General features: G+C 53.4%; 1 protein-coding gene across 2 annotated transcripts; it reads left to right on the top strand.

Annotated features, from left to right (window-relative positions):
* Window positions 1–51: 51 nt before the first annotated feature.
* MMAB (metabolism of cobalamin associated B) lies at window positions 52–9,371 on the top strand. 2 transcript variants are annotated; one of them, XM_031948784.1, is made up of 9 exons: window positions 58–290; window positions 1,972–2,033; window positions 2,435–2,528; window positions 2,664–2,721; window positions 5,418–5,490; window positions 5,677–5,774; window positions 6,029–6,093; window positions 6,843–6,902; window positions 7,628–8,775. In XM_031948784.1, exons 1-9 carry the CDS (start codon window positions 151–153, stop codon window positions 7,719–7,721), a joined length of 744 nt encoding a protein of 247 aa, XP_031804644.1. In that variant the 5' UTR covers window positions 58–150; the 3' UTR covers window positions 7,722–8,775. The 2 variants fall into 2 exon arrangements, with proteins under 2 accessions (XP_031804645.1, XP_031804644.1); XM_031948785.1 differs by lacking the exons at window positions 5,418–5,490; window positions 6,029–6,093 and having other exon boundaries at window positions 52–290; window positions 7,628–9,371.
* The last annotated feature ends 5,015 nt before the right edge of the window (window positions 9,372–14,386 follow it).

The following is a 14,386-nucleotide window of genomic DNA, read 5'->3' as shown; positions in this document are numbered from 1 at the left end:
TCCGACCACGGCCTCCCCTGGATATCTGGGACCAATTAGAAATGAGTGTCAGGGTCAGGTCGTTCCTCGGCCGAGAGGCACTGGCCAATCGGACAGTGAGGACTAGCGGTGGTGAGGTTGGTGGAGTGACCCCGGGACCCGCGTAGGGTCATGGCTCTATGGAGTAGGGCTGGCCGAATGGGCCTCGGCCTGGGCCTGGACGGAAGCGTGGCCCGTCTCGCTTGCGCGCGGGGGTTGCGGTGTTCCCTCAGGCAAAGCCGCGAATCCCAGGGAGGAGATGGCGCCGACAGGTGAGTGCCGGGCTCTTCGGCCCGCAGGCCCGGGTGGTAGCGACCCCCGCAGGCGACCGACCTGGGTAACGCCCCTTCGCCGTGACGTCAGCGTGACGGCGACGTAGCCTCGCCCCGGTGTCACCACGGCAACCGGGGCGGCGTCGTTGTGGTGACGATATTGACTTCTTTCCTCTGCGCGCCCAGCCGGACCGAGCTGGAGCTGAAGGGCCCAGATACTCGGGTTCCCTCCGGCTCCTTCCCCGCTTAGCTGCGTGCAAGGCGCCACCACGCGCTGGGGCCGGGGCTTTCCCGAGAGCTCTCTCGGAGGAGGAAAGGCCCTTCCCCAGGGCAGGCAGCGCCTCTCCCGCCGCTGCCCCGGAGCCGGCCCGGGACACGGCGCTTCCGGCCTGCTCCTTGCCAGCGAGAGGGCGCGCCTGCGTCAGAGAGCTTGGATCCCCCCGGGCCCCGCCCGCGCAGAGCTCAGTCTTTCGGGAGGAGAGCCAGCCGGCCCGCGGGGCCGGTGGGGAGGGGTCCGCCTGGCCCCGGGCAGTGGGAGAGGAGGGAGGGAGCTTCGGGGGCCCCTCAGGTGCTGGGTTTTCTCCTGAGGCCGTGGCAGACTTCCACCTGAGGGAGATGGGGGGAGGGGGATCTGAGACCCCCCGGAAGAGTGTAGGGGTGAGGGGCGGGGCTGGTGCTGGGCGGGTCAGTGAGGAGAGGAGGGGCGGGGCCAGCGAAGGGGAGGAGCCAGCGAAGGGGTGAAATTGACAGCCCTTGGCGCCGTCTGGGATGGGGGGAGGAGGAGGGAGCGCCTGGGGATCGGGAGGAGGTTGGCCAACCATCGCCCAGGGCCGGACGTTAGATCCGTGGGAGCCCCAGGCGCGGGGGCGCGCAGGGAGAAGGGGGCTGTGCGCAGACTTCGCCAGCTTGAAGCGCCTCATAAATGCGCGCTGTTGTTCTCTAGGGAATAAAATAGACGTAAATATGCATCTGTGTGTGTGTGTGTGAATACAAGCCCGCAGGGGAGGCTGCTTCTGGGGAGCAGGGGAGGCTTGCTGGAAAAGGGAAGTGGGAGGGTCACGGGGCACAGGTGGGCAAAGGAACAGGGGGGCTGAACTTCGTCCTTGGACAGGTGGGCCGGGGGGCTAGTGTGGGGAAGGGAAAGGGCATCCTGGGCCATGAGCAGGAGAAGGCGGCCCCAGTTTCCTCGGCCGGAAGATGAGAATTGGTGCGAGAACCTCGCATGGGCACCACCATCACTGAGGGCGGGCCACCTCCCCGGGAGCTACCCTGCGTCTCAGCTCCCCCCATCCAGCCCGGCCCCTGCCTGCTGCCCACACTAGGGGGATCCCTGAGGTCTGCAGCCCATCATTTACTGAGGAGGGACAAGCAAGTCAGTGCCTGACAAGGGTCCCGGGGAAGACGATGGGAGCCCCGGCCTTCCGGCGCCAGCCCCTCGCCTTTTCGCACTCACGCCCCTTCACGGCTTCCGATGGCGACCTTTGGTGTGAGCTCAGTGTGAGCCTGTCGGGCGGGCGCTGTCATTGTCTCCCATTGTGGAGGAGGCTCAGGTTAAGGTCTCCCTGGCCACTGGCCCAGGGCTTCACTGCACACGCCTCTGGGGGGCGCACACACCCTGTGCCACGTCTCCGGGGCCGCGGCGCTGCCGGGCCCATGACTGACGCTGAGATCTGCTCTGCAGGCCACAGTCTTCGTCAGGGACCCCACGGCTGCCCAAGATCTACACCAGGACCGGGGACCAAGGTAGCCCACCAGCATCCCTCACTCCTGGTTTTTCCTTTCCCCCTGCCTCCACTTCCCCTGTTCTAAACCCCCTCCCACCTCTGACACCCCCTGCTCTAAGCCCCTCCAGCCCTGACACCCCCTGTTCTGAGCCCCCTCCCACCTCTGACACCCCCTGTTCTAAGCCCCTCCCACCTCTGACACCCCCTGTTCTAAGGCCTCCCACCTCTGACACCCCCTTGTCTCATCACCCTTAAATCTACCCTCAAGCTTAAATAATGTTGATGCAGGAGCTGTGTTGAGTCAGAGTCAGTGTAACAGACAGAGGAGGGTTATGGGGAAGCCCCAAAGAGAAGCCCCCAGGTCCCGGCTCCCCAGGGCTCAGAGCGGGCTCCTGATCTCTGTGATTCTCTTTCCCACAGGTTTTTCCAGCACTTTCACTGGGGAAAGGAGACTTAAGGATGACCAAGTGTTTGAGGCCTTGGGGACAACTGATGAATTAAGCTCTGCTATTGGGTAACTGAGGTGGGGGGCGGGGATCCACACTCTCCTTGCCTCAGGCACTTCTATAACCAGTGGTCCTGGGGCCCCAGGAGCTGAGAGAGCCCGCGGTTCTGTCCAAACAGTGATTTTTTTCCTGGTCCCCTTTAGGTTTGCCATAGAAATCATGATGGAAAAAGGCCATACGTTTGTTGACGAACTTGAGAAAGTGAGTAACACCAGCCCCTTACCCACGGTGAAAGGCCCTGGCAGTGGGCTGCAGGGGTGGTTGCCCTGCCTCCCTCCCTCAGCCTGTGGGCACCCCCTGAAAGTCACCCTGAGGTCCATTGAGCTGCCCAATCTTGGGTAACCAGGCAGGGCCACCCTTTACCATGAATTTCCTGACTTCTCTGTCTCCATTGCTGCCCAAGCTGAGGAGGAAGCCTCTGTCGGCAGTGCCCCCGCCTAGCTCCATCTGGGGCTCCCTGGGGGAGAAACTAGGGGCATTTTCAGTAGTCACGCTGCTGAGGCCGGAGGTGATTCTGCAACGTTCCACCCGATGCCCCTTTGGGCTTGATTTGAGGTCGCTCAGGGACTATCCCTTGTACCAGGGATCGTGGCTATTTGATAAGTGTCAGGGGCCTCCGTTTGATTTCAGAAAAGAGGGCTGCTGCTGTCTCATTTCTAATATGTGCCCTTTACCACATGAAGAGAAAAACCCTTCCTTTCCTCTGTGTTTTAGTGTTTTGAACATCACTAAATGCTCTATCATATCAAAGGCTTTCTCTTCTAATGGTATAATGATATAATCTTTACTTTTTGTTTTGTGTGGAAAAGATTTACTATATTGATTGTTATCCTGATCTTATCCATCCTTGCCTTCTCATTATAAATCATACTTGGTCATAATCAATATTGATTTTGTTGTGCTGCTCTTCTATTTTATTAGCTATATAATTCTAGGCAAGTCATTTACTCTGCCCAGGATTCAGTAAAATGAGAGGTTTGACTCTACAACCCCTTTCATCTTTATTATCCTGTTTAAAATAATATGTCAGTGTGCGTCTTCATGATCTTGGCCCACAGTTTTCTTTCTCAGCCTTATCTTGGCCTGGTTTAGACATCAAAGCCATATATCATCTTTGTCTCTTTGTGAAATTAGTCTATATAGCATAGAATTTACCTTTTCTTTAAAAGTTTTGGGGGCAGCTAGGTGGCGCAGTGGGTAGAGCACCAGCCCTGAAGTCAGGAGGACCTGAGTTCAAATATGGTCTCAGACACTTAACACTATCTGCCTGTGTGACCCTAGGCAAGTCACTTAACCTCAGTTGCGGGGGGGGGGGGGGGGGAAATTAAATAATTAAAATTAAAATAAAAGATAAAAGTTTGGTCAAATTTGCTTATGAATATGTGGATTTCATACTTTCTTGCAAATGTTTCTTTTTTGATTAAGGCTGGTCCATTTAGATTAGGTTTTCTATTTGTTAATTTTGAAATAATGTACTTTTTAAAATAAGGAGTCTTTTTTTTTAAATTCTTACATTGTAGATCTATGTATAGTCATCTAATTTTTTTTTTGTCTCTATTGTGTCATTTCTAATCTGGCCTTAATTCACTCTCCCCACTCTGTTTATTAGTTTTGTTGATCTCTTAAAAATCAACCCTAGAGTTTTCTTTATTATTTCTATTTTTTATTTGCACTCATTAATCCTTACTGTTGTCTTGGTCACAAGTGAAGACTCCACTCTGCATTCCTCCCTCCCTTTCTCATTGATCTGGACATTTAACACCACACATTTATCCCTGATGATGCCCTGGCTTGATCCCATCGATGCCGACCTTCAGCAGTCTCTGAGCGGAGGGGAGGGGCTCGCTGCCTGCAAATGCTCCCATTTACAAATGGAGGAGGGATTAGACTTCTCTGGCTTAGGCTGGGACAGCTGAGGGACACATTCCAGCTGCCCGAGCACAGCCGGGCTCCCCTGGCAGGGGAACCCTTCAGCCAGAGGCCTGTCAGGTGGAGGTGTCTGGAACAGGCAGGACAGAACGGCCCCTGGGCTTCTTCTGTCACCTCTGGGGTTGGGGCCTGGCCCGTCTTCCAGGGAGGCTACAGAGTCACACAAGCCCAGGGGAGGACAGAACGTCTGTCTGCACTGGGAGGCTCACGAGGGCCACGTTAAGCACCCCGAGAGCACGGAGCTGGAGGGGCCCTGGCCCTGTCTTGTTCTAGAGACAGAAGCAGGCGGGGCAGGGGAGGGCGCTACCCCCCAGTGATGGGGCCATTCCGAGCTGAAAGCTGCCTGTCAGAAACAACAAGTAGCACCTCCTGTGTGCCAGGCCCTGCGCCAAGGAACAACTCTGGGAGAGCCTTATTATTAGCCCTATTTTACCATTAGAGAAGCAGAAGCAGACGGGGCGATGACTTGCCGAGGGTCACAGCCAGTGAGTGTGGATTAAATCTCTGCATCCTGGGGAGAGCATGACCTCTGACCCCCGTGAAAGCCCAGCAAAAGGTGGTTTTCTGGCGGGCAGTGCTGGAGAAATTGGGGGTGTCGGCTTTAGAACAGCCCGGCATGTGTGTGTATGTGAATGTGTAACTGAGTGTGAATCTGAGCGTGTCTGCATGTGTATGTGTGGGCTGCGCTCACACACTCCTGCCTGTGACACCGGGTCGGGGCTGGGACCCAGCAGCGCTCCTTCCTCCGAGCCTCCTCCCGCAGACTGGGCCCAGGCCGGCCCCAGGCTCTCCGCCCGGCTGCGCCCCTTGTTGCAGCAGAGCCAGGTGTGGAGGCATTTGCTCACTAGTTGGACGTCTGCCCCTTAAAGCTCCCCGGCCCCCCACGCTGCCTGGCCAGAGCCTCCAGGGTGCCCCCGCTCCCCCCTCCCCCGGGGGTCCGCATCCCGACCCTTTGCTGCTCCCCCCAGGTCCAGTGCAGGCTGCAGGACGCGGGCTCGGCCATCGCAACGCCGCTGTCGTCGGCCCGGGAGGCGCACTTGAGTAATTCCTCCTTATGTGATCCTAACCTAGGCAGCAGCTCACCGTGGGTGCTCAGAGCGCACCCACCGGCCCCCTCCCCGGTCCCGGGTCTCCCGGTGGGGAAGTCCCCCAGGGAGGGAGGAGCAGTGGCCCCGCCTGGGAAGGGTGAGGGGGCTCCGCCCTGAGCTCATGTCCCCCACCCCGCAGAGCGCACAGCCTTCAGCGAAGACGCCATCAGGGACCTGGAATGCTGGATCGATGCCTACACCAGCCGGCTCCCTGCCCTCACGGCCTTCATCCTGCCGGTGGGTGCGGGGGCCGGGCCGCCCGGGCTGGGCCAGACTCTGCGTGGGAGCGGGAGCACGGGAGTGGGAGCGGGAGCTCGGGAGCCGGAGCGGGAGCTCGGAGCGGGAGCTCGGAGCGCGGGAGTGGGAGCACGTGGCAGCGGGAGCGGGAGCACGTGCCCACGCCGACCCCGCCTCTGAGGCCTCGGGGTGGGAGCCGATCCCTCCCCCGCCCTGCGGCCACTCCGAGCCCACATCTTGTTTTTCTCTTCCAGTCCGGAGGCAAGAGCAGCGCGGCCCTGCATTTGTGCCGAGCCGTGTGCCGCCGGGCCGAGAGATGGTGAGACCCGGGGGCGGCCGGGAGGAGCAGCCCGGAGACGGATCTGACGGATCTGCCCTCCCGCTCTTTGTGTCTCTTCCCCCCCCCCCATGAATGAGAGTGAGTGAGTGGGTCACTGGTAAATGAATGAATGAATGAATGAACTTTTAAATTTGTGAGTGGAGAAAGTGAGTGACTGAGGGAACGAATGAATGAGTAGATGAAGGGATGAGCTACATCTCACTTGATCATTCCTCCCCCCCCCCCACTAGGGGCGCTGCTTTTAGCCTGCTGGGAAACTGACTTTCCCAGGATCCTACGGGGCAGTGTCTGGAGCCGGCCCAGAGTCAGCCCTTCCCTGGTTCTGTGCAAGCCCCTGAGCCCTCCCACGCTCGGCTTTCTGTCCTGGCCCAGCTGGTCCTTGGGCCCCTTCCTCTCCCTCGGAGCCGGAGGGGCCGGGGCCCGCAGCCGGCCGGCAGCAGTCTGCCTGAGGGACCGGGGCCTGAAGGGAGGTGCCAGGGAGCTCCAGGAAGGGGGTGTTTCTAAACCTGGAGAAGGCGCCATGGGAGGGGGGGTTGGATAGGGGAGGGGGGCACCTCTGGGCGCGCTCCCCTCCTGGGCGGGTGGACATCACTCAGTCCTGGCGTCAGGAGGCAGCCTGGCTCTCATGGAGCTGCAGGGGGTGCCGGAGATAGCCCCAAGGGGGGCAGGAGGTCCCCACTCCAGGCCCCAGAACTCGGTCATCTTGCTTGTTTTCCTTCCCCTTCTAGTGTCGTCCCACTTGTCCAGGCCGGGCAGATGGATGCAAACGTGGCCAAGTTCTTGAACAGGTAATAAACCCGTGGAAAGAGCCCCAACGTCCCCTCCCCCCACGACACCTTAGCCCCATGTTTGGAAAGGGGGGCCCTGTTCGCCTCAACATTCAGCTTTGCTGAGGGTGAATCAACAAGCTTTGGGCCTCAAGCAGGTTGGCCAGTCAGAAGGCACAAACGCGGGCAAGGGCGCGCTGCCTCTGCCTGCTGGTGCCCGTCGAAGGCAATGGCTGGTTCTTAGTCAGCGGGCAGTTACAGGGCAATCACCGGGGGAAAGTTTCCGCCTTCAGGAAGCTTACATTCTAACAGGGTCACAGAGAACGTGAAAAGTTAGCCCAGAGTGGTTGTGGGAGGGAGGGCACCAGGGCCGTGGCAGGGGCTTTCTCCGGGTTTTGTTAACAAGACAAGGGGAGGAGCTGGCATTTTTTGGTGGTTTTTCCCCTCCTGACCTCGTTTGGTCCGGGGGGGGGTGGCATCCCCATTTTGTGATCCCCAGTCCAGGGCCCTTTCCTGTGCTCATTACCCAGCAGTGGGCTCTGCCCCCTCACTGAGGCTCATGGATCATCTCTGTGGGGAGGGGGTGCGTTAGGGACGATGGGCACAGGTTGCCAGGGCAGCTCCAGCATGGGCAGTGGCGGGAACAGAGGCTGGCAGCCCTTTGTCTGGATGCAGGGGGAGGCGGTCCCATGGAGGTGTCTGCCATCTCTGACTCAGATTTCTGACCGGCTCTCTTCCCCCTCCAGACTCAGTGACTATCTCTTCACTTTGGCCCGATACACAGCCATGAAGGAGGGGAAGGAAGAGAAGATCTACCGAAGACCAGACCCCCAACCCTGAGATGGGGATGCGGTGCCCTCCCCCCACCCTAGCAGGGGGGGACAAGGAGTTACGTGCAGAGCGTCCAAAGCCAGGACTACTGCTGGACCCCAGCCTGCCTCGCCCACCTTGCCCCCTTGCAGCTTCATGGGAGGTTCGGCCCCCACCATCAGGTTCAGCCTCTCTGAAGACAGAGCGGGGGACGCTTGGAGCTGGCACCAAAGGGGGCCCAAGGGCGCTGAGCGCGTGTGGCTAGTTCCTCCCTCCAGGACTCAGCAGAGCACTTGAGCCCCTCCACAACGTGCGTGTGATTTACTTGCACCAGAGGGGCCTTAAATGTCCCATCCATAAAGGGAAAGCCAGCGGGGCTCCGCATTGTGGTTGCCTTCAAGCTATCCATCACCCGCGAAGCGGGAGGATGGGGCGAGCAGATTTACGGACCGGGGCTGTGAACAAATACCGGCCCCCTCGGCCCACGTGTCAGGTCGGGGGAGGGGGGTGCGGTTCATGGTTCTGGCCCGGCCGCTCTGAGCCTGGGCAGCAGACCCACAAAGAGCTAGACCCCAGTTCTGGGGAGTCAGACCTTGGGAAAGGGCGTCCATAGATAGATAAGACCTGGCCTGAAGCCGTTGCCCACCTTTTCAGTCTTGTGGTAATTAATCCCCTCCACTCCTCCTTCAGCCTATTAGCTGTTCCCAGTACAGCCTCTCCAGTGCCTCCCTCAGGGCCTTTGCCCAGGCTGTGCCTCCTGCCTGCACTGCCCTCCCTCATCACGCTCTCCCCTTAGAGTCCCCTGGCTTGCTCCCCATCATAGCTCAGGTAGCCAGCTCCTGTGTGAGCCTTCCTAAAGTCCGTACCATTGTGCCCCCTCCCGCCCTCGCTTGTAAAGTCACCCCGTGTTACTTGGTATTTCTTTATCCATGTCCCTGGCGTCTCCATCTCCATGCAGGCAGCGATTGTTTGATGATTGCCTTGGAATCCCTAATCCCCAGCAAGGTGTCTTGTGCATTGAGTTAAACACTTAAAAGCTTGATGAATTAAATTTAAGTAGCACAAGTGGTGGTGTCCCCATTTTACAGACGACGAAGTGGAAGCTCAAGGGTCAGTTGCCTGCTTTATCCAATTCCCCACCTCAGGTGTCTGAGGTGAGGTTTGGGCCCCGGTTTTCCTCGCGGTTCCTGTGTATACACTGCTCCTAAATGGGCCAGGAGCGTGTCCTTTTAAAGGGCTTTCCAAGCTCTGATTCTTGTATCGGGTCCAGCCCCCTCGGTGACATTCCCTGTAACTGGAGACAACATCCAGATTTCTGGGGGAGTTTCCAGGAAGGATCCCAGCCCTGCTGCAGGAAGGGACTTGAGAGCCGGTTCTTTCATCAGCCCATGGTCCCCTGGGAAATTTCCCCAGGCCTTCAGGAAGACTCGGGCTCAGAAATGTCCCCTTGTGGCTCCGCTCACTGAGGAACAGCCAGGAGGCGAACTCAGGGACAGAGGAGGGTCTCTGGGCTCAGCAGGGGTGGAGAGGACCCGGGGCCAGAACCCAAAGCTACAGGACTTCCACTAGGAAACTGTCACTGAGCTTTGGGCTGCCTTGCGAGTTGATACACAGTCACACATACATGGTACAGTATCGCCCATACACACAAAAATAGTCACATACATATATACTCACAGTCATACACACACCAAAAAAAGTCACCTATATATACTTACAGTCTCACACATACACACTCGCAAAAATACATAGTATCGGGGCAGCTAGGTGGAGCAGGGGTTAGAGTACCAGCCCGGAAGTCAGGAGGACCTGGTTCAAATCTGGTCTCAGACACTTAACACTTCCTGGCTGTGTGAGCCTGGGCAAGTCACTTAACCCCAACTGCCTCAGCAAAAAAAAAAAAAAAAAAGTTTAAAAAAATAGTATTTGTGTATTTTTTTGTACAGTATTATCACATACATAGATACTCACAAAAAGTCACACAAAAATGGTTTTTTTGTTAGTATCACACATATCCACTCCAAAATAGTCACATACATATACACTCACAGTCACACACACACAAATACAGTCACAAAAATAGTCATACAAAAATACATAGTATTTTTTGGTATAGTATTATACACACAATCACCCACATATGCACAAACACATGGAAATTTAAGGTTTGCACACACACATATACATCCCAGGCACTAATCCATGCCGCGATCGCATTATTCAACTTCTTTAACTGATATTTCATGGCTATGGTGAACGTCCATTTTTCACAGAGTAATTTTCGAAGGCTGAGCTTGTAACACATCCCAATGACAAACGTTCCAGCGCGGGCTCCCCATCAGCTGCAATGTCACCCCGAGCTGTTCCTCACTACCTTCCTCCGACAGCCCATCCCGTTTTATGATAGCTTTGTCTCAGTTATCACTATTGAACCTTTAAGAATTCAGTGGCTTTTCAAATTTAATTGAATACAATTCTTTGTATAATAAATTCTGCGGGAATGCTACATAAATCAGCCCTAGGAAAGATTCATGGCTGTCTACCTTCCTAACCCAGGGCCCAGAAATTTCTCACTGGTATTACTGGACCGAAGCTGGTACTTTTTGATTGTCACAAGAAATCAATTGAACCTCTCCAGCTCAGCTTGAGGGGCCTAATTTATAGCTGCCAGCTCATCAGATTTCCCAATGTTTTCATCTCCACGAGTCCCTGGAAAATGAAGGATTTCGATGCAGATCGAGAAAAAGGAAGGTCTCCCAAGTCCAAGTTTCTCCCCTGGAGTCCAGAGGCCCAGTCTTTAAGAGCCTCTTTGGCCATTTCTTTCAAGTTGGGGAACAAGGTCAGGATTCGGAAACTCCCGCTCCTGGGTCCGGTGCCGGCCTGTGGTGTAGGAGCGGGCTGCTCCCCGCTATTGAGGAGAGACAGCCCTGCACCGCGTGCATGAGTAATGGGTTATTATTCTAGCCAGGCATCCTTTTTACATTCTCATCCATTACTTCATTCGATCATCCATCAACATAAATTATTTTTGGTTCCAGTCCCTGTCAAAAAGCAGCCCTAACCCCCCAGACAGACTCCACTTGCCTTGCAAACTTTCTGAGTATGTGCCTCCCACAGAGTCCTGGAGGTGGAAAGCCCAGATGGAAGTGGGGATGGTTGGGAGTTCTTGCATTAGGGCAAGATCAGTCCAGGAGGCACAGGCAGCTACCCCCGAGGCTCAGTTTCCTAATCACTCTCAAGGTCATTTGAAAGGCTTTTGGTCACCAATGTGCACATGGTGAATGCTTAACAAATTCTTCTTTTCCCCATTCATTCATTCATCCATCTACCAGTCAACCCAACCATCCATTCATAGAAAGCTCTGCATTTGGAACCTTTGAAGCTTGGCTCTCACTTGCCATCACCGTGACCTCTGGTACACTTAGAGCAGGGAGGGACCTCAGAGAACATATCATTCAACAAGAGAGGAAACTGAGGGAAACAAAAAGGAAGTGGATTTTAAACTGAATAACAGAAAAAAAAAAATAGTCATTTCAACCCACCTGTGCTCAGTTTCTTCGTTTTAAAAATGGCAGACTGAGGGAAGATAAAAACCTTTGCAGCTCTACAGACTGTAACTTTCAGTGTTTATAATGTTGCCAGTCACATTCACTTAACTAACCATATTCAATAGCTTCCTATTTGGGGTCTCTGTCTCAAGTCTCTCCCCGGCTCCACTCAGCCACCAAAGTGATCTTCCTAAAGCTCATCCCTTCCCCCACCACAATTCATGAAATTCCAGTGGCTCCCTGTCGCCCCCAGAATCAAATATCCAGCACACAAAGCTCCCTGTTTGCCATTCAAAGTTCATGATGCTTCATCTCCTGCCTTATCACTGGTCCAGATGGTCTGGCCTGAAATGCCCTCCTTTCTTATCACCATCTCTGGAAATTTCCTTCTAAATTAATCTCCAGGGCCACTCCTTACTTAATAATAGCTGGTATATGTAGATGTGAATAAATGTAATACATATATATGCATATAATATATATGTATATGTTTGTATGTATATACACGTATACACATATATGTATAAATAAAGTAGCTGGTACTTTTATGTTTGCAAAGCTGACTTGATCCTCACAACAATCCTATTTGACAGATGAGGAAATAAAAGTTAAATGACTTTTCCAGGGTCACCTAGCTAATAAATGTTTAGAGTCACATTTAAACTCAGGTCTCCCTGACTATAAATCCTGGAGCTCGATGCACTGAGCCATCCAGCCTTCTCTGATTTCACCAGTTGCTAGGGAGAATACGATCTTATATTCATTTTGTATATTCATTTTGTGTGCTCTTTCTCCCCATATAAACACAAGTATACATATATGCACATATACATAATGGACACATATCAAACCAAGTTTTCTATATTTGTTGTAGGTATATAGACCATCCTTCGTGCTCCTTAGAGGGCCTTTATCTTTGTAGTTTAGCACAATACCTGGTGAGTGCTTAATAAAGGCTTATCGATTAAATTAGTATCTATTACACTGTATTAGGGGCTGGGGATACACAGACAAAAATGAAACCGTTCCTGCTTTCAGGGAGCATCTGTTCCTCTGGGATAGGTAACATGTATGTTTAAAAGTATGTGTGAAAGAGGTAGAAGAATAATTGGGGGGCTGGGGAGGGGGGATCAGCAAAGGCTTCCCCTGGAAGATGGCACTTGGGCTCGGCTTTATGGAAGCCTGGAGGCAAGACTGGGGAGGGCGTGTAGTTCAGGTGTGGGAGACAGGAGACGGAACAGCAAGGTCAGTCTGACCGGCCAGAGACTGCACCATCAACAGCTTTCTTCGCCAGGAAGAAGCAACGACACTTAGACAAAAATCTAGAAAGTTGCCCACATAGCTGAAGTCATTTTGGCCCCGATTCAACGTAGCCACTTGGAGAGGGGGGCGCAGCTGCTGTATAAATAGCTGGGCAGGAACGCAGACGTGGATGGCCCCGTTGGGAATAAGGCAGAGATCTGGCACTGAGCACCGAGCTTGGCACATAGTAGGTGCTTAATAAATGTTTATTGCTTGAGATTCGGTTTAAGCTAGAGAGTCTCTATGCCAACGGATGCCCCAACGAGAGTTTCCTTGCCCAGCGTCGCCGGGAGAGGACGGAGCGGTTTCTCCGGCAGATGCCTTGGCAACTCATCTCCTTCCAAGCCTTTCACTGACCATATGCAGAGCCCAAATGCGTCCCTGCTGCGCAAGGTTCCTTTATTTACGATTACCTTGGAACTGTCGGGGTAGACATATGTTGCTAAGGGTCGTTTATTCTTGTTTGTAAAATTTATGGCTTCTTCTAGATTACACACTGTCAAAACTGGAAGGATTGGCCCCCAAATCTCTTGCTGCATGATTGGATCAGACGCGCGTACATCTGTTAACACTGTAGGAACTGTAAAATGAGGTAAGTTCAACTATAACTCAAGCGTTCCTCAGCCCTGCCGGAGGGTGGAAGCCGCCGGCACGCCGCTGATCTGCGGGGGGAGAACATACACACGCAGACACTTTGTTGGATCAGAGAAGTCTGAGATGCAAGGGGAGGCCGTTCAGCTCAAGCCCATCCCTGGATGGAGATGCCCTCTGGAGTGTCCGGCAAGCGGCCGGCCAGGCTCGGCTTGCATACGTCCCCTCTCACCCAAGGCCTGCCCTTCTGCTTTGGGGCCATAGGATTTTTGCTGATGCAAATTTTATTCTTCCTTCATGTGACAGGCCCTTCAAACATTTGAACGCAGCTCTCACCTCCCACCGGAGCTTTCACCTCCCCAGTCCCCAAACCACTGCCCATATGTCCTGAACTCAATGTCCAAAGCTTTCTGGACACCCTCGTTTCCTAAACCTCAGTGTCCAGAACCAAGCACAGCAATGGTCCAGGTGTGATCGGCCTAGAGCAGAGTGCATCCCTGGAAGCCGTGCCATCCCAACGAAGCTGAACACTGCTTTGGCTGCCGCATCACCAAATAATTTCTAATCGTGAGCTTGTGGTCCGTTAAAACCGTAAGAGCCTTTACAGAACAATGCTCTATCCATATCTCCTTATATTTGTGGGCTTTAATTTTTATGCCCAAATGCAAGATTTTGTATTTATTTCAGTTGAACTTCTTTGATTCAGCCTGATGCGAGAGCCTGTCAGAATCCTCTGGGATCATCATTCTTTGTAATCGCCGCTCCCTTTCTACATATTTACCAACCAATTCTTTAATGACCGATTCTGGAATTTTCCCAGGGATTGAAGTCAAGTTTCCTGGCTCTGAAATCTCCTGTTTGCAGCCTGTCTTCTTTTTTGAATCAAGGCAGCATTTTCCATCCTCTCTCATCTTCCAAGAGCTCTCAAATATCTCTGTCAGTTGGCTCTACAATCAGATTTGATAGTTCTTTCTCTTTTTTTCTCATTTTATTTGATTTTATTTATTCTTTAATAGTTTTTTATTTTTCCAAATCCATTCAAAGATTGTTTTTTTTTAACCTTCACCTTTATAAAAGTTTGTGTTCCAATTTTTTCTCCCTTTCTCCCCAAGGCAGTAAGCGATTTAATTCTGGTTATATATGTGCAATTCTTCTAAACATCTTTCCATATTCGTCGTGCTGTGCAAGAAAAATCAGGCCAAAAAGGGGAAAAACATGAGAAAGAAAAGAAAAACAAGCAAACAAATAAATAAA

This window comes from Sarcophilus harrisii, chromosome 1 (assembly GCF_902635505.1).
Source record: "Sarcophilus harrisii chromosome 1, mSarHar1.11, whole genome shotgun sequence".
NCBI classification, from domain to species: domain Eukaryota; kingdom Metazoa; phylum Chordata; class Mammalia; order Dasyuromorphia; family Dasyuridae; genus Sarcophilus; species Sarcophilus harrisii.
The sequence above is the reverse complement of the archived record's forward strand: the minus strand, read 5'-3'. Positions and strand labels throughout refer to the sequence as shown.

Excerpts from the sequence above, each read along its gene's own strand:
- MMAB (XM_031948784.1), top strand. The coding sequence starts at position 151 with ATGGCTCTATGGAGTAGGGCTGGCCGAATGGGCCTCGGCCTGGGCCTG. Across the intron at positions 291-1,971 it reads GGAGGAGATGGCGCCGACAG|GCCACAGTCTTCGTCAGGGA; the intron begins GTGAGTGCCGGG and ends TCTGCTCTGCAG. Across the intron at positions 6,094-6,842 it reads TGCCGCCGGGCCGAGAGATG|TGTCGTCCCACTTGTCCAGG; the intron begins GTGAGACCCGGG and ends TTCCCCTTCTAG.